The sequence below is a fragment of the Anomalospiza imberbis genome, chromosome 5, assembly GCF_031753505.1.
Source record: "Anomalospiza imberbis isolate Cuckoo-Finch-1a 21T00152 chromosome 5, ASM3175350v1, whole genome shotgun sequence".
Classification (NCBI taxonomy): Eukaryota; Metazoa; Chordata; class Aves; order Passeriformes; family Viduidae; genus Anomalospiza; species Anomalospiza imberbis.
Window position 1 is genome coordinate 7015359 of NC_089685.1, and position 19218 is coordinate 7034576.

General features: G+C 42.9%; 1 protein-coding gene across 3 annotated transcripts in view; it reads right to left on the reverse strand.

Annotated features, from left to right (window-relative positions):
* FRMD4A (FERM domain containing 4A) overlaps positions 1 to 18202 on the reverse strand; it is a 360918-nt gene extending 342716 nt beyond the window's left edge. The window contains exons 1-2 of one of the 3 annotated variants that reach the window (XM_068189520.1): positions 18021 to 18202; positions 17417 to 17551 (exon numbers count right to left, since the gene is read on the reverse strand). In XM_068189520.1, the coding sequence (XP_068045621.1) occupies positions 17417 to 17461 (45 nt within the window). In that variant the 5' untranslated portion in view covers positions 17462 to 17551; positions 18021 to 18202. Of the gene's footprint in view, positions 1 to 17416; positions 17552 to 17649; positions 17780 to 17826; positions 17974 to 18020 lie in introns of those variants that run through there. The other 2 variants (XM_068189519.1, XM_068189521.1) reach the window with 2 other exon arrangements.
* Positions 18203 to 19218: the final 1016 nt, after the last annotated feature.

Genomic DNA, 19218 nt, shown 5'->3' on the forward strand with positions numbered 1-19218 from the left:
TTAGAAAGCCTTTTCTTCATGAATCAACATCATTAGCAATCAAAGAAACAGCTATGAGCATTAAATGCAAATGTTTGAACTTCTATAATTTGCATATCATTAATAAGCAGGCTGGCAGAGTATGGTCATAAAGTTGACTTTGAAAGTTCCCACTGCTGTTATAGACTGAGTCATGGTAGCAACAATGAGAGCCTCAGTTCCAACTAATTAATGGTTTTAGGGAGCCAGGAGTCCCATCTCCCATGATGAGTTGCAGCCTGGGGCTCACTCATCATGGAATGAACCTCTGCTCACACAAGTCTTCCTTGGTAAGGGGGCAGAGTTTGAATCCAGTCCAGCAAGATCTCCCTTTTTTTGCCTTTATGTTCATCTTTGTGTATGGGTCAGTTACCTTTATTTCTCCTCTCTCTCATTATTGAATTAGTGGTCTGCCAAAACACCTGGCACACTGGAGATGGCAAAGTGGTCCTGCAAAAAGGACATTGAGCCCTTTTACAAAACCATGAATATTCTGAGAAGTGAAGGAGACTGCCCAAGGGCATACAGAAAATACATGCCAGTACTTGAAAACAGGTCCTCAAAATTCAAGTCTAGTATCCAGAAGCTTAAAAAACAAGAAGTAAGATTGGGGAGCTGTCATTGAATTATTGGTATATTGCCTTGGGGAAGCCAAAGTAAAATACCTCAAAGAATACAGAGACAGAGGCAAAAAAATTAAGCATCAGGTCAAATAAGGCTGGTTACCTTGGCCAGCCAGGTTTCCTATGTCTAAACTTCACGGTCTGGATGGTTATTTTCATCATCTCAGTGAGCTGCAATAATCAGCAGCCTAATATGAACTAAACTGACAGCTGGGAAAAATAACTCTGATCTCTTTGATTAAAAATAATCATTAATGCAGCGGTGAAAGGCTTCAGCAGGTGGGAAGGGCTGATGACCCAGAGAGCACACAGGAAGGCCAAGGGAGAGAAATGCAGAGCAGCCTCTCCCTGCTCTCCCAGCAGGTGCAGCAGGGACACGGCTGCGGCTCGCGGGCAAGCGCAATAACTCTGCCAAATATTGCAATCTATAGCTCACTGACCCCAAATGATTACTGCACTCCTCTCATGCGTTCAGTAATTTTCTGTTCTGATTCAGCAGGATTCGAGTGGGCAACCTGAAAGCAACTAAACTCTTTAGCCCTGCTGGAAAAAATGAACAAAAAGGTGTAATCACAGCCCCCTGCATCCCCTCTGTAATTTTTAATGTCATGTTGGAGAATTTGTTTTAAAACCTCCTTCAGATCTAGCCACAAGTGTATCCATATCACTGGTGCATTGTGAAATGGCCTCATCCAAACAAACCTGCAGACTTGTGCCTCAGCTCAGAAAGGTGCTGAGGGACAGGCTGAGCCCTTGGGACACTCTGGTGCTCCCACAATTTGCAGAAGCCCTAAAATCTCTGCTGCAGTCAAGAAATTATTACAACATTAAAACAAAGACTTTTCTTCAAAGACAATTAACCCACCAAAGAACCATGAGTCACAAGAATCTGCACAGGAAAAATTTTGCTGTTTTAAAGCAAAATTGTCTCTAAATCTATGACTACATGTCCTTGTAAAAAGTTCCTCTCCAGGTCTCTTGTAGACTCCAAAATTTATGACTTGATTTGATTTATTTCAATCAATAAATTGATCTTAACTGATGGGTTTTATCACTTTTACCCTTCCAGTTCTCTCCCCAGTCCCACTGGGAGGAAGTGAGTGAGTGGCTGTGTGGGGTTGAGTTGTTGGCTGGGGTTAAACCATGACAGTCCTCTAGGCTTGCTGGTCTTCCCATCTGTTCCAGCATGATCCCACAGCTACTGTTCAGCTGGCAGGCTACAACCACCACCATCCTCAAGCCAGCCCCTCAGCTTAGCCCAAGGACAGAAAGCAACAGTTCAATTGTTTCAATATTCACTGCATGAAGCAAAGTTTTATATAAATATTTCATACAGGCAATTTTCAACTATGTCACTACTCTTCACTGAATCTGCTCTATCCAGAAGGTGTCACCTATGCTGGCCACTAGAAATTATGAAAATAATACTGGTCTCTTCCCAACATAAGGTTGATGGTTTGTTTGCAGTTTAATATTATTTCCTGTCTTTACTGCAGGCAGCAGCATTCTCTGTTGTTGAGACTGCAAACCAGATGAGTTTTAACTCTGTTCAGCTACACAAACACATGCACATGTTCCTCCAGTAGTCAGCAACAAAAGCAAAACAGGATCAACTTCTATGAGCATCAAACATAGCCTGCATACCCAAGGTACATAAAAATGTTTGGCACAGTTCAAAAATTTATAGCAACCATTCTAGTATGAGATGCATCACAGCAAAATCTTGATTTGACTAAGTGTTTGATATTCTTATGCAGCCATTTCTGCTAACAGGATTCATAAGTCACATTCCTTTAACATATGCAACTTTAAAGGGGACCATTCACTTCATATTTAAATCCTCTCATAAATTTCCCCAGAGGAAAACCTGCAATGGAGCAGTCACCCTTACCAGCCAAGGGAGAAAAATGTCCAATTTACAGTGATCTAAAAGATTTGGAATCAAGGATGAAAAGGAAATAATAATTTTTTACTGTGTTTGCAAAATTTCTGTTAGAATAAAGTTCCTGCCTCTAACAAGAGCCCAGGTGCCACAGGTGTGCAAACACAGCAGCAGGAGGGTAATACAGAGGTACATGATTCTGGGTGAGAGAATAAGGTTTAGATTATCCCAGCTGATTATTGGGATGTGGAAGGGAGAAAGCGGTGAATTCCTAGCAGGAGGAGTAAATTCACCTACCACTGTCGGTGATGCCTCATCCTCTGCTAAAAACTTAGGTATACCTTCAAAATATGACATTTCTGGGTTTTTCTGATATTTGCATTAATAGTGCAATGGGGAATGATAACCTTCAAATCCAACCTTAACTCTTGGACTTGAAGCAGCTGAGATTACTGTTCTTCAGCTGACACCTAGGAGTTAAATTTCATCTGCTGCAAAACAAAGGAAAATCAATTCACACAGACTGTCAAAGAGGACCATTGAGAGCAGAAGAGGAGCATCCACACAGCCAGAGACTGCATCTCAGCTGGGATGAAGGTAACACCTAACTGGCCTGATCCCTTGGATGGCAAAGATCATCCCACAGAATCCCATTCCAATTCCCTGCAAGCTTAATTTTCAGCTGCAGTTATCTTGACTACTGTCCTGTGAAGGATTTTCTCCCCTACAACTAGAAGACATTAGTTTTAAGAAAGACAGGGACCAGCTAGGACAAGTGAGCCATCGATTTCTACTTCTCACCAAAGCCCTTCAAACTCCTAAGGGAAAACCCTGATGGGAAACCTTCCCCAAAACTGGGGAACAGAATATTAATGTGTAGAGGTGAAAATAAAATTTGTTTCAGCTGTGGCCTGTGTCTTGAGACATGTTGCATTAGGTTTTAGATGATAACATTGACAAAATGCAACATAACCCAAAGAGGGATTTAAAGATCTAATAGTACCTCTCTTGTACTCACCAATTTAGAGCTCAGTACAGCTTGTACTTGATGCTTACCAGCAGGACACCTTCAGATAATTTGATTCTGGCAATAAGACAGCCCTTTTTCTAATCACTGCAGACTCCCCCACCAGATGTTGTGCTCCAGGAGCCCTCGCTGTGGTTTCTCACGGTGTGGTGCCTTTGTACACGCTGCAGCTCATATCTGCCACGCACAGCTCCACATGACTAAAATTAAGACACTTTATCTGAAGCTTTGAACGCTTCTCTGAGGGGAAGCTGCCTTCTTATTTAGACTGACAGGACCAGAATTGAATTGAACTGTAGCAGAAGAGGTTTGGAGGAGAGAAAATTTGTTTCCTCCCACAAGGAGGTCCTCCCAGCCCTGGGGGAACCAGGCACTAGTCCCCTAGGGTGGCTCACATATTTTTGGAGGTCCAATGGGAATCACAAGCTGCAGTTGGTTAGCACACAAAATAAACTCAGCAGTGCTGCAGAGGGCCAAAAAAACTTTAAAGGCTTCCGATGAATGTGTGCTGTCACTTGCATGTGATACGGAGAAATGAGGTGTCACCAGAGCTGCTGATGGGCAGCTGCCCCTGGGAGAGCTGGTAGGGTGGCATTAACCTGCCAAACATCCCCACACACACTGCTTTGTGTGAGATTTTGCCCCCGAAGACAGAAATCACCATCATTGGCTCTCCTAAGCCTGTAGGGATGTGAGCTCCCAGGAGGGCCCCATATCGAGGTGTCCCAGAGCACATCCCACTCTCCTGCGAGGACCCCAAGGACAGGAAGCACCCAAAAGGCAAATCTCTCTGTTTTCCCTAAGCCACCTGGTTTGGGAAGCACCCAGTTGGGTGACAGGAATCCTGTGTTCTACACCCCTGCTCCAAGGATGAGTTCTCCATTTTTCCTACCACCTGTCCTATACAAACACAAATGTGCTGCAGGAGCTGCAACCTGCACCCCTCTGAATTCCCACTCCCAAATGGGTACTGCAGCTCTCTCCTCCACTGCTATAATCTCTTAGTCCTTCATGCTACTGAAAAGAAAGCAGTTCTGTATATTCGAGTAATTCTTAGGAATGGCAAACCTGGTAAGTAACCAGTGAAGGTTCATTTTGACCTTTTGATCTGAATAAAAGCTTATTTTTTTCTCGGGAATTTCATTTGGAAGCATGTGAATTAAACAGTGATGGAATACTCATTTTGTTGACACTTTGTGTTAACAGGACCTGAGCACTTCATCCAGCCAGTGACTAATATGCAAAACCAATTTCTTTACAGCTGATTTATTTATATGTAGTACAGTGCAATTAAGAGAATAAGCCACACTTCATCCAAGAAGGTAGCAGCAAGATAGTGGTATTGCTGAGCTAGCATAGGGACGTGCTCAACCTACTGTTCACAAGATCTGGGATCCCAGTTTCATGCTGCCTCTGTATGTATCTCTGCAAGTTTCAGCTCTGTTTAATCACAGTCCAGTCCACTCTGCATACCCTTCTCTACCACAATGTCTCCTAATTTCTTGTGTGCTTAACCCAAGCACTGCCCTACTTCTGCTGTGACCCTGCCCCCTCCCCTTCAGGAGTGACCTTCTCAGTAGGTACAAACCCAAGCTGAAGATGAATGTCTATGTAATAAACATAGCCTAAATCTTGTTACATAAATGAGAGAAAGATACTGGAAATAAAATTTTAAAATAAAATAAAATCCTCAAGAACACAAGAGCAACAGTCTGAAAAGTCTTCACGTCTTGTCATCTCTTCATGATGAAGAGCACAGTTAGACCTCAACACGAAGAAACATGGGTAAAATTACTCATACATTGTGCTGTAGCTGGATTTCTGTTTGTGTTTATCCCAGAGCACCCATCAAGTCTGTGGCTAAATGACTTGTGGAGAGAAGCAGTTCCTCTCCCTGCTGCAAATGTTCAACAGCATTAACACAGTCAGATTCTCCTGCATTGTCTCTCTGGTTCTCTTTAACTTGGTGGATTCCTGCAGACAGCAACAGAGATGTGAAAGAAAACTTGAACAGGACTAGACTGATCTGCAGTGCACTGCCCCTCATTTGCTTGGGTTTTACTCCACCTCCCCTCCCCAAACCATCCTCTGCACCCCCTGTGCTTTCCTTCTGCTGCACCCTCAGCCCCTCGCTGGGTCCTTTGCTCAGGCTGCCCCAGGAGTGACAAGCTGTAACCATCAGCATGATGTCCTTTATCTACAACTGCCCTGCTACCACTAGAGACACTGAAACAGGAGAGCAAATTTTCAGCCTTGGGAGAACACGGGGGATCCGTCTGGATTACAGTGAGTAATCAGCCAACAGCCAATGCCTCACAAAAAGGGAGCAAGCTGCACCAAAATGGGCCTTGGTTTCTCTGGGTGCCCAGAGAGCTGACTCTTCCTGAGAGCCACGCACGGGCTTAAGAAAAGATCACTCAGAATGTCACTTGCAGCAAAGCCAGATTCAGGTTCTATATCACCAATTTTTCTTTCCTTTGAAGCCAAATGCAAAGCCCTGGGCAATCATTGCCACTTCATAGTGAGTTTAACTAATGTGCCTAAAAGCCACTGTTGTCAAAAAGAAGGGCAGCAATATAAAATAGAGCTACTAACCTCCTGCCATTGAGGTGACTGGTCACATTTTGCTTTTATTTCAGTGTGAACAGATTCAGGTCTAGAGTATTCTCAGAAGAAGAAACTTAGAAATCAGTCATAGGGTAAAACTAACACCTCCTGATTGATCAAGATTTCAGTGATAGAATTTTGAACTGGAAAGACAGTGCATATTAAAAAAAGAAGAAATAAAAAGTAGCACATCTCTGTTTTCCTGTCTGCTCAGAATTCACTGCTGTGGTTTCTATCTCTGTTTTTTATTAAGTAGTCTTTGCCCTAGAGAAAATAGTTCTTTTGATGTTACAGTTGACCTTTGGTTTTACTCTACATAAAATTTTTCCCCTGAAGAAGGTTTCTATCTCTGCAAAAAGGAGGGAAAAATAAAACAACTCTTTCTTTTTTTTTTTTTTATTCCTAGCTACAACTTGCATTTGAATCAGTGTACAAAGGTAACCAGATTTTGCATCAGCACTTTACATTTTCCCAACAAGCTCTCCTATATTAAAACATGATCCTATGGGAATAATCCACTCCTTTTGAAAATTTGTTTTTTTACTTACTCACTGTATTTCTGTAAGATTTCAGCGTAGCTGTCTGCAAATTATCTTTTAATGAATCCATCTCATGAGTATTGAGGATGGTAGTGATATTTCTGTCAGGAACACGTGAGGAGGAAAATTCTCACATGAGTATTCAGGATCATACTGTATAAACAATTACAGCATTCAATGTCTGCAGAAAATCAAGAGGCAAATCAGCAGTGAATATCAATTATACATCTGCTGCATCACAGAGGCAGATGGCACTTTAATTGTACATCCGAAACATTATGGACAATTTTCCCCAACCCAACCTCATTGAAATAGTGGCTTTAGCACCTAAAAATATCAAGACAGGGTATGTGTGCAATGACTCATCTAAGAACTCATTTCAGTTTGAAGATAAATATTCCACCAGTAAACCAATAACAATCTTCAAGATGCATAGCTCATATGCAGCGAATGGGCTGTCTTGATCTAGGTAAAACTTTTATTGATGAAAAGCAATGGGGCGACTGAACAGCTCACACCACTCAGCCTAGAGTGTGAAATTGTCAAGGAGTTTGAAGATCAATGAGACAAATTCTTTTGATTGCATCTGTAGAAATTGGAAATGTCATAGAGATAAGTAGAATAATATGGATTTACACTCTATTCCCAGCATGATCCTAAGAGAAGAAAGCTCAAATCCTTCTCCCTCAGACACGAATGGTTTTGTGCAATGAGGGAAGTTTTATGAAACTTAAACAGACTCAACTACAGCTACTGACCATGGAAAATCAATTGACACCAGCCTGCATATGAAAGAATGACACTGACTACCCAGAGACTGTTGTGCTAATGCCCAAATACCAAACGTGTTGTGAATGCCTACTTAATTAAAGATTATTAAAAATTAAAACTGACTCTCATAAGAGATTACTATATTATTCAATTTGAAAAAGCTTTTGCAATTAAGCCACCCCTGCTTTATTATAGTCAGTGATGCAGATTTCAAACAGGACTCGTTCCTTACTCCCATCATGTACAAAACTGCTGGGTTTTTCAATTTGTCTACATGGTCATATAGTCTTAAAATATTCAGTAACTCTGCAATCAGTTTACCATTCATCAGGCAAGTGGATTGCACTAATTTCCTCCTCTCTCCCCCAAATATATTCATGGTTAGCCACAGCAGACACATTTTATTTGCAATGTGAGCACAGATGCATTTTCTTGGAAGAAGTTTAGGAAGTCAATCTTAAAACCTGTATTTGGAAGGAGTAATCCCTAAACAGAGACAAATCAAACAGGGACATTCAAAACAGGATCCATGTCCAAGAAACCAGGCATCTCTGGACTTTGCAGCTAAGGTTTCATTTCTACTGGTGCATTAAAGGTTTCACAGGAACTTCACATGGATGATTCTTTATTTAGATCTTCAAATTTAAGTGAGATGTCCAAAAATCAGAAACTCCCTAAACAGACCTAAGCCCTGCCTGACCAAAGAAGTCTAGTAGCACAGCTTTGAAGGAAGAATAGCTAAAACATTCCCACAATACAAAAACATTTGCATTGGAACCAATGTAAGCAGCATAGTTAGTTTATTATTTCTTCCAAGTGAATTATATTAGATCCAGAGGAAGAGAGTTGAAGAGAGGCATTCCATCAGCAGGGGACTCTGAACAAGTAAACCTTTGCTTATATAAGGATGGTGACAAAAGAAGTTTCTGTATTGATCAAGAGGGCAAAATAGGTCTCTTCATATAATTTATTTAACTCCTCACTCCAAAACAAAATTTCAAAGTGGAGAAGTAAAAAGTGAAACACTGTTAAGAACATAAGCAGATTACAAAACTCCCCCATGCTTTTTCTTGTGCCATCACTGTATCATCTGCAGTCTGCAATTTTGTCTTGCTGAAGAGCTGAAGTGCTTCCTCACAACGTCATTTGAGCCAGCAGTCTCACAATATTGATTCAAGGACTTTGGTTTCAGCAAAATAATCACCCCATTTTAAACACATGATTAGAGAAAACAGCATTCAACATAAAACTGTTTAACTGCTTTTAAGGTAGTAAATAAGTGCTATTGTTACTAATATCTTGTTAAAGCAAAGTACTAAAAAATGTTTCTCATTATTATTTGTTCTGTTAGCACTTTGTCTTGAGCAACAACAACAACAAAAAAGGAATTCTCAACTACACCAGGGGAGGAAATAAATTAACCCTCAGAACTGTGTTTTTTTAACTCCAGTTTTCAGTGACAATATCACTCTGCTGCTCTGGGGACTCAGACCTACAGAACAGTTTGAGGGACGGCAAAAACACAAATTTCCCTATAGCTCCTTCTTGATCTTGGAGTTGGAAGCCCTTCCAGAGATGATAAGAAAAGCAAAAGAAAAAAAAAAAAAAGAAAAAGAAAGGCTATTTCACATAAGAAGGCTTTTGGTCCATCACCAAAACCTAGGAAACCAAAGCAAAGACATCAGGACACAAACACCAGTGGTTCCACATGGTGCAACAGCTGCCCCATTTGCCCCCCACAGTCAGCCACCCAGAGTCTGTTCCTTGCCGCTAAAGAAGCCAACACAAGAGATTGGTTTTCCACCCCCCTAGGACTGACAGCACAAACCCATGTCAATCTTTTGGGAAGGCCAACATTTCAGGACACATAAAGCTAAATGAGCAACCTCTCAAACACTCCAATTAGATTATTTCTGTTTCTATGAAAGTGGGCAAACTCTAATCCCCAGAAAATGAATGTAAATGCAGGCTAATTTGGAACAGCTTTTGCACCCAGATCTCTGAAATGAGACCAGAACAGGGAAAACAGGTTCTTGAAAAGCTTATGCCAAGTCTTTTCTATTACAATAGCTTATAAAGCAGCAGTAATAATGACCTTCACTAGACATTTCCTCGAGTACTAACGACCGGGGGTTAATGGCCCGAGGCATCATTTTATGCAGTCAACTATTGCAGCCAGCAATTAATTACCAGGAAATACAATGTGCTCTGACCACTACGGCTCAATTAGCCTCATATTATTAAAAAATGAAAAACTTGTCAATCTTATTTACTGTGAAGGTGTCCTGGATTTTATTTTTGTATATTAGACTAAGAAACCCCTTGAACCTATATTAAGCCAAGCATATGTTCTACAACACTCCTCCATTAACTTCGCGCAAATTACGGGGAGCCAAAGCCGAGTGTCTCGCAATACGAGGATTATCACAGCCTGCCCACAGACAGAAAAATGTGGTGGAACAAGGATCTGTGTGAATTCTGCTTCTGCGCTAGAAAAGCCTCCCTAAAAATAATTTTCATCTCTCTGGTGGTTGTAAATGGATTGAGAGAAGGGAGAGCAGTGAGGGGCACACTGCAGAGAGCATCCCTTCACTGCCAAGAGGTGAGCAGTGTGTGCTGGAGAAAGGACAGGAAGGAGAAGGGCTATCCTTCTTTCAGCAAATTTTGCAGTGCCCCAATATCCCTGCAAAAAATTTACAAAGATATTGGGATAGATTATTTTTGCACCCAGGTTTGTGCTCTCCCAGTTTATGTTCATTCATTACATTTCATGGTTTCAGCAAGGTTTTTGCAAGATGCCCTGAAAACCAAGCACTGTGAGCTCAAGTGCCATTGTTCCTGGTCAGCTGTTTGCGTTTCAGCGCTATCACTAGGTTTTTGGGGACATAAAAGCTAAGGTCAGGCACTAGAGTTAGTTCTAGGAGTTGTTTGCTTTTATTTGGGAATTACCATCTTCAGTCCCATGAAGGATGCAAAAAGCTGATCAGACTGTGCCTGTAGATCCATTCCTCTACATTAGTTTCTGGCATTCACTGTGCCTTTTGTTTCCATGGAGTACATACACTCTGTGGATATCTTGGTGCTGGAAGGCTTCTCAAGGAACCCTGGTATCTCAATGCCTTCCATCAAGACTTGGTCTCAGGCATTGCTGCTGGACAAGTGCAAGCTAACAGGGCTCTGAGCAGGACTCCTTGATACGATAAGACCCTTCAAAAAAGCAAGCAGGAACTTTGATCACATGCTTTGAGAGCTGCAGTTTCAGGCCAGCACAAGAAATCATTTAAACAAGAAAATTCGTATCTCTTGAAATTGATGATGGGTTCAGCTTAGTTTGAACCTCAGTGCCATTAAAACCTCTTTGTGAAATGGCTGATTTCAATGCACTTCTGCAGGTTTCTGTGCTTGCTGATAGTTAAAAGCAGAAAGCATTAAGACATGTGGGGGCAAAATGCATTTGTCTGTCCGGAGGAGCACAGGGAGGTGTTTGGCAGTGATGGCAAAGGTGGAAACACACATTGCCTGGCAGCCTTTTTGGTGGTTTCGGAGAGCTGAGAACAGTGTGCTGGCTGGTGAAAGCCCAAACCTCCATCCAGTCTCTCTGACTGACCCTCTCAACCTGTGGTGGCTTTTGTTTTCAGCAAGACACACGACACAAAGCAGCTGTCACTAGTGTTGGCAGGACCGGTCACCTGAGCACAGCAGCTTTAGGTGCCACATCACAAAAATCTGCATTTTCATGGGAGGTACTGAGGAAGGATCCACATGGGACTTCTGCACATCTCAGAGCCCTGATATGCTAACCACATTAGCCTGTCAGCAGGCTGGATCATTGCCATGCTGAGAAATGATCAGTACAGTAATTACAGAAGTATGACATTGGTAACCAGAAGGCGAAGAATGGGGAAAATTGCAATTGCCCAATGTCACAAGTCCTTCTCATGTATTAATAGCTATTCATAACCTTGCATTTTTATTAGGGCAATTATAGCATTTTAAACATTTTATTTTAGGGATATCAGTCAAGCTTTCCAATGCATTTTATTTTTGAAAAGCCAAAGTGGCATGATTCTTTTATATATTGTGAAAAGGAGTTGACTTATTTAGAGATTTTTCAACTCGTTAGTATATTACTTTTCTTCTAATTGTAAAAATGCTCCAATTAATCATAATGATCATTTACTCAAGTGCCCACTAATTCTGTTCTACAAATAGCAATGCTCTATAGCATTGGAAAAAAAAAAAATTAAATCAGTGGCCATATCTCTGATGAGATAATTTTATCAGTCATTCAGAATGAACAGCTAGAATACAAAGCCATATACATAAGAAAAAAAAAAAAGAGATAAACCAGTAATCCCTCTTCTTTTTTAAGGCATAGTTATAAATATGAGAATTCAGATGTGTAAACATTATGGTTGGCTTCTTCAGCGGCATGCTCAAGCAGAGGGACAGGGAAAAGAAAATTGATGGCATGCACTAGAGCAGAATCGAAGGAGAACAATTTTATAGCCGTGCATCTCAGATGGCTAAAAGGTGACATCCACCACAGGGAAGCCAAGAGTAATCCCAGGGAGTGTTTAATCTCATTTAGCTGAATTAAATCACTGCATTTGAAGACTTGCTGCAAGTTTACAAAGGCAAATAGTAAAGTTCAGAAATAATTCAGTGCTACAGGGGAAATTATCAACAAGAAATTACTAAATTCCCAGTCCATGGCAGCAAGCCGCCACACAGCACCAAGCAGGAATTTTCTACTCTCATCCCATCCTCTAAAAGAGCAACCAGCACAGCTGAGCTACTGCTGCTCGTGGAGCCCATTAGCAAATTACTGCCTGGCTGGAGCAAGGACAGAGCCTGGGAGGAAGGGATATTCCTGCCAGCATGGATCCTCCCCAGCGACCTCTGGGTGCCGTGGCACATTATCATCTCCTGCCCAGACCTTCTGGCAAGGCTGCGGGTGGAGCCCAAACACCTGCACGCTGGAAATATCTGTGAAAGCAGCATGGAGAGGGCTGCACAATCACCTCCCCTTGCTGTGCAAGTGTCCCCACAGACCTCATTTTGGGCACGAAGCTGCAGAGGGCCAGATGTCGGTGGCGCAGGGGGATCCTGGGGGAAGGCGCTATCCATTCCCAAGCAGTGCTGCTCACACCCAGAGCGGTGCGTGGTGGTCACGCACCGCTGACACGTCACCCTGCCTCAGCATCAGCCAGGAGCTGCATCAACCTCCTCGCCACGCCACGGAAAGCAATGAGTGGGTTTGGTTTCCGTGGAAAGAGCGTGCCAAGCATTGACCTCCCAGGGCAGCGTGGTCTGCAGATGAGGTTGCAGTGAGGAGGTTTGAATGTCGAGGGCTTTTGCACACTGTCAACACAGAAATAATTTAATCCTGAGATGAGAGAGGCAGAAAATGACCTCATCCTTCCACTGTAACCTTGCTGCTCCCAAAGGTTTTAATATGATCCTCCAAGCTGAGCTGTGCTGCTGCAATCTGTCTAGAGGTTTGAGGGGGACAGAACACAGCTTTATGGGGGGAGGGGGCAGTCCTAGGTCTAAATGGGGCTTGGAATCTCTATATGATTTTAGTTACCAAATTTGTCTTCACAAGGGCAGACTTCAGACACAAAACGTAGCAGTTAAACATATGAAATAATTTATGGAATATCTGGAATGTTGTCAAGTCCAACACCTCAGAAGCCAACTGGGCAGGGCTTGGCCCTCATAGGGTTTAGTAAGGATACAGTTAAATCTTGGAGTGTATTTTAAGAGCAATTCTGTAGAGTTCATTGCTACACTCCAGAAAAATTATCAGATCAAGGAGATTCACGTTGTTTTGAGGACTCCAATGTAGCTTTCCTTGAGGGATGGAAGGATGATTCAGGAGAGCCCTCTTAAAAAGGAGGGCTGGAATCACATCAGAAATCTGGGATTTTCAGTGGACAATGACTCAGATGCCAATTATTTCTGACGCAGTTTAGAAACAGAGCAGTTTTCACATCTTTCTGTTGCAGAGGTCTGCCTCCCAGCAGAACAAGGAAACACCAAGGACAGCAGCCTTGATACTGCGCTGGCCACCCAATTTCTCCCTCTTCACCCTGGGCATTGTGAACACCACAGACTGAGTTAATGCTCCAAATTCCCTGCTGGCCTTTTTCTCCTTGAATTGTAGAGATAACCAAGTCCCACGTAATGAAGGTCACTTAGGAAATCTCACATGCACCTCTATTCCAGCCTCAGCTTGGGTATAACTCAGACCCAAAATAATGAAATTCACCACATGAAAGCATCACACAGACTCCTGAAAATAATCATGTTCCTATAAACACAAGCAGTTACCATTAATTTACAAGCATATTTATTTTCTAATGTTATATTATTTCTTCAAGGAGAGTATTTGTATTGTACAGATGAGAAAGAGTGAAGCTGGATTATAAATAGGGGAAAAACTTCATCTTGATGGAGAGGGTAGGAACAGCTAGCTGAGGCTAGAAGCTGGAGCTTTACTGTGAACAGAGAACCGTGCTTCTCTTCCCTACCATTTTAAGACCATTTTAGATTAATTGGTAAACATTGAGCTATATATGTTGCTCATAGGAACCTCTGTTGTCACTTAACACAGATTAATTAGTGTTAGTGTCATGACCTAGAATAGTTTGGAAGTCAAGTCCCTGAGATGTATTTTCACAAGATGCAGTAATGCTGTCTCAGGAGACACCAGGTATCGTAACTTATTGTGCTGTTAAAATATGTGCAGTCAATATGTCTGCAGCTTTGGAATTTTACAATATACTAATAAGATAGACATAAAAACTTATTGGTATCACTCCCATCAGTATTAATGATCCTAACACAGCAGGTGTTACCAGTCCTAACAAGACATGGTATTTGCTATTTCATGCTCGCCTCTCTTGACTCATGGAAGATGAGGAAGCTCTGTTTTTATGATTTGATAATGCTACAGGCAGAGTCACTTTGGAGACAGCTCTGCCCAACTTCCTTCATGCTGAACCAGGCAACATCCCTCATCTCCTCTGATTTCTGGAGCAAGGCTGAGGCAGGAGTCCTGCAGACCAGGCACATTCCAGAGTCATTTGTAGTACAAGATATTTTCCAGAGTGGACAAGTTACAGTTATATTTACAGACTGCAGTTTTTTTCTCCCTTTATTTTAGGAAAATATATGTTTAAGACTGAAATTCTCCTTTATCGAGCATTTTCCCTGATCTGGGAGGAAAAAAAAAATTAAATAATCACTATAAACAAGGGGGAAGAATACACCACTGTATTGAACTGGCTACAGAGCAAAATAAATTTTTTAAAAATCAATTTAGATGAATTAATTATATAGTCACTATTGTTTTTTCACTAAAGAGAAGTTTGATCTGTCCACCTAAGACTGCAGGTGTAATGAGATAATGGCTGCACAAGAAATTTCCAACTGGGGGCTGCTCTAGGCCAAGAAAACACCGTGTCCTGGGCAGCATTTACTGGACACAGGTAAGTCATGAGCTGTCAGCACGGCTGGCACCCTGAAGTGCCACCTGGTCCTGTGAGCAGCTCTCTGCTGGGCATATACTGGTGCTAGATAGCCATGTCCTATGAATGGTCCTTCTGTAGGAAAGAAACTCCATACCCCACAGATGTCCATCTTTCTTCATGGACCAGAAATGATTTTGGGATGAGAAAACTCCTGATTTGGATCACTCACTCGGTGTATCAAATGCCAGGAAAGGCAATTAATGGCTCTGTACCTTGGTTTCTTTATTAGCAGCACAAAGTGCTCTGAGGTACCCCATGGAGGAGTTATTTTCAAACCATGATGCAGCACTGCCAAAAGCTGCTGCTGATTATGTCTCATGAAAAGTGGATGGTTGGATGCACATTCTGCATCCTATTGCAGGGGAAATGCAGTACTGAAATACTTCTCACTGCTACAAGAATACTGTCTCACTGGAGAATTAAGTATTAAAATCTACTTCTGTGGACTTCCCAAAGACATCTAATCTTTGAATCTCTGGAGGGTGGCAGTTTTAGAAGAGATGCCATTATAGCTTCTAATTGTGGGATGAATTATGCAAGAATTTATTATTGATTCAAGGATAGCCTGCTCAGGCATGCAATCAAAGCCAAGGCAGAGCAGAGGGGAAAGGACGAGGTTTCTATAATTAACTAAGCTGATTCACAACCCAAGAAAAACCCAAGCCAAAAGAAGTAGTTTGCAAAGTGGAGCGTTTTCCATAGCAAATCACCTTTTCCACATCCATAACCAACCTGTAGTACCACAGCAGAGCCCACTGTTACATGAATTCATTCTCAACCTATAAATACATCTCCACACCCCAGTCATCCATAGGGTCAAAGACAGGAACCCCTTTGGCTGTGGACCCCCAACCCAACCCAGCCTATACACGTGGGTCTGTGCCCAAGGTGAAAAGAGGTGCCCAAGGAGTCCTGGTTACAAGCCAGAGCTGTAGAAATGCTCTAAAAATAACAACCAGGGCAAGGCCATGTAGCCACAGAAAACCACATTTTAGAAGAGAAAATTTGCTGACAGCTTGGCACTGCAGTGAAGTTTGACAAGGTCTGTTCAAGGAGTACAGAGATTGAGGAAAGAGAGGTTTAACTAGAGAATTCAGAGGCTACTGAAACTAAAAGCATATAGAACCCAAACAATGACACAGGGGTTACGGACACTCATCAATTTATTTTTGAAAGAGAAATTAGAAAGAGGTTGTTTAAAAAGCCAGGAAGGCCAGAGGTAAGCAAGAGGAAGTAAAATGAGCTTCCACAGCAAGTCAGTCACTGACAAATATAAAACAAACCGTGCGGAGGTTTAATAGCATGTTTAGCATTTCGAGTAATGGACATAAAATTTGCTTTTCTCAACTTGACCTTTGTTAACAACCTTAGGCACTGCAGGGCTCTTATCCTGCAGCATTCCCTTTACTAAACTCATCATGTCTCTGACAGCTAGAGACCACTTCCTAATGCAATCAGAAGAGAGATGACAATAATTATATAAATATGTAAATAATGCCTGTGTATCTATGCATTCTCACGCACATGTGCACACACACATGCTACTTATAACAACTCTCCAGCAGAAATGTTACAGTGACATTTAGGTAGAAAAACATCCAGCAGAGATCTTACACTAAAACCATCTCTGATGCTGCTGCATAGAAAATGGCAACAGAAGTATCGAAGAGGGAAAAAAAAAATATAATCAGTAAAGCTAAGCAACTCTCTAATACCCCACCAAAAGGGCTTATTTTAATTGCAGCAGGGCACTGGCACGTTTCTAGAGTCAGCCACGTGTTCTAAATAATCTTCTTTAAAATATTATAAATATGCAGAACTTTCAGAAGTAGGTCAGTGGCTCAACATGTTAGAGCAAATAGCTGGGATAAATACCAGTCATTACCCTGTGGTCTGCAGTCAGTAGGAGATCTGACACGCTCTGCAGCAAGTGGAATGGCGATTCACTGCATTAGAGGAGCATTCCCCAGGTGATACCACAGCTGAGTCTGGTCACAGCTAACAGCATGCCTCCCAGCCAGCAGAGAAATCAAGCTCTCCCTCTCATCTTTTAAGTTGTCTCACAATCAAGCAAGAGCAAAAGCAGGAGGATATGAGAATTCAAGACACAAATTTATTGAACAAAATGAAATCTGCTGCTCAGGATAAGCCCCAAACACAAGTGCCAGCTCTGCCAGAAAGGTGACTTCAAAATCCTGCCTTGAGCATTGGTCCAGATGTGCTAAAGCCCATCATGGGAGGAATATCTCCATGCAAGCCCCAAATGAGCCTTTTGCAAAGTTCCCTGGGACCTGTAAAAGCCAAGCACCGGCTCAGACAAAATCCTCCTGTGGATTTTGAGCCCTGAATCCATGCGGTGCAGTTCCCCTTGCCCACCCCCCTTTCCCAAATGGATTTCAGCAAGCACTTACCATCAGCAAGCTCAGAGCAGATTCGGGAGCACGCTGCACAGCCATCTCCTCTCTTCCTACATACAAATCCTCTCCACGACTTGGTCAGCCCTCGGCCCTCCGTCACAGCAAAGCATCCACAGAGCCCACAGCTAACTGCAGGGAGAGAAACCCCAAATCAGGGTCGGAGAGCATTTGCAAGAGGAGGAGAGGATGGATGAGGGGGTGGGGAGGAGAGGAGGGAAGGAAATAACCTTCACAGCCAGGGAAAGAAGCTTAAGCTAGGCCAAATTTTACACTAGAGAGAAGAGGAAAATGAAACAGAGAGCCGGCTGGAGAAACAAGATATCGGGAACTGCAGGATATTTAAAGCTCAGGCGCACGCCACCACAGAAAGCAGCAGCAGCACAGGACATGTATCAAACACCTACATGACAGGTTAGGTCCAAGCCATCCTCCCCCTGCCCCAGCTCGCGGACTGTAATTAATTGTTCTTAATTGCCATGATCCTTACTCCACCTAAATAAATCCTAGGTGGCACAGAAGTGCCGTGCCCCTGACTCTGCATCTTCCTGCCTGCCCTGGTGATGCTAGCGCAGAAACAACGTCAAACATCGCCACGTACCGCTTCCAACAGGGTCAAACCTCTTCTCTCTTCTCGCAAAGCCCGGCTTCGCCTGCTCGGGAGAGCAGACGCCTGCATAACACAGACATGAGCAATGAGAGCAGCCAGAGCCAGGAAGCTCCCGGTGCTCACTTGAGAGTAACAATTACCTTTATCCTATTCGAGCGAGAGCTGAGTTACTCACTGACCCTTTTCACCTTATACCCCCCCACCAAAGAAAGTCTCTTCCTCCTCCTCCTCCCCTCCAAATGGACTCAGCTCCCCACGGAGCTAACACACTTCCCAGAAAACATGTAATTACACAGGCTGTTGTGTTAGCGCTCTGATCACGCTGCCTGTACCGCATGGAAACGGCAGCCAGGCAGCCCCCCCTTCCCTTCCCATCCCTTCCCATCCCTTCCCATCCCTTCCCATTCCTTCCCATCCCTTCCCTTCCCAAGGACAGACGTGCTGCAAACCCCGCCGAGCTCCCGGGCTCGGGGCAGACGGCTAATCGTGAGAATGTGCCCGCTTAAGGCGCAGAGACAAATTAGCCCTGAAAATAAGCCCCTTGTTTAAATGTTAGGTGTAAATGGAAGGTGGCTCTTGAAAGCCTTTAAAAATAAACAGAGCATCCTCTGTAGGAAGGCTGGTCCTCTAAAGCAGGTGTGCCCTGACAGACCTGTCAGACCCCTGTTTTTGGGGCTCAGAAGCCTCCTGGATTTCAGTGTGTCAACACTCATATCACCCCTCTGAAAAAAGCAGAATTTTGGCTTCATTTCCTAAAATGTTAGCCTCCATCTAATGACAATATCTGTTCATCTTCCAACTCCCACGTGCACACTCCCCTCCCTCCCCCCATGATTTTAGAACCCAATTAAAAGTTTCAGACAAATTCAGCCAGAGTTGAATTCTCTGACAGATGTCATTCCTGCAACTTTTATAGAAATTGGCACCAGGATAGAAAAGAGAATCAAATTACTGTCTCCATGAAGGCAGCAGAAATCCTTCCTCGTGTCCTGGAATTTACATCTGGCAGGTCAGCTCTAGCATGTACAGCTCTGGAGTACTTGTTTGCCCAAACTCCCTTGATCACCTTTCACTGTGTTTTAACAAAGGCAACACAGTGACCTGGGGGATTGCAGACATTGCCAGGAAAGTCGTCCAGGACATCTGTGGCATAGCCATACCTCCCCTTTCCTATGGGGCATGTGACAGA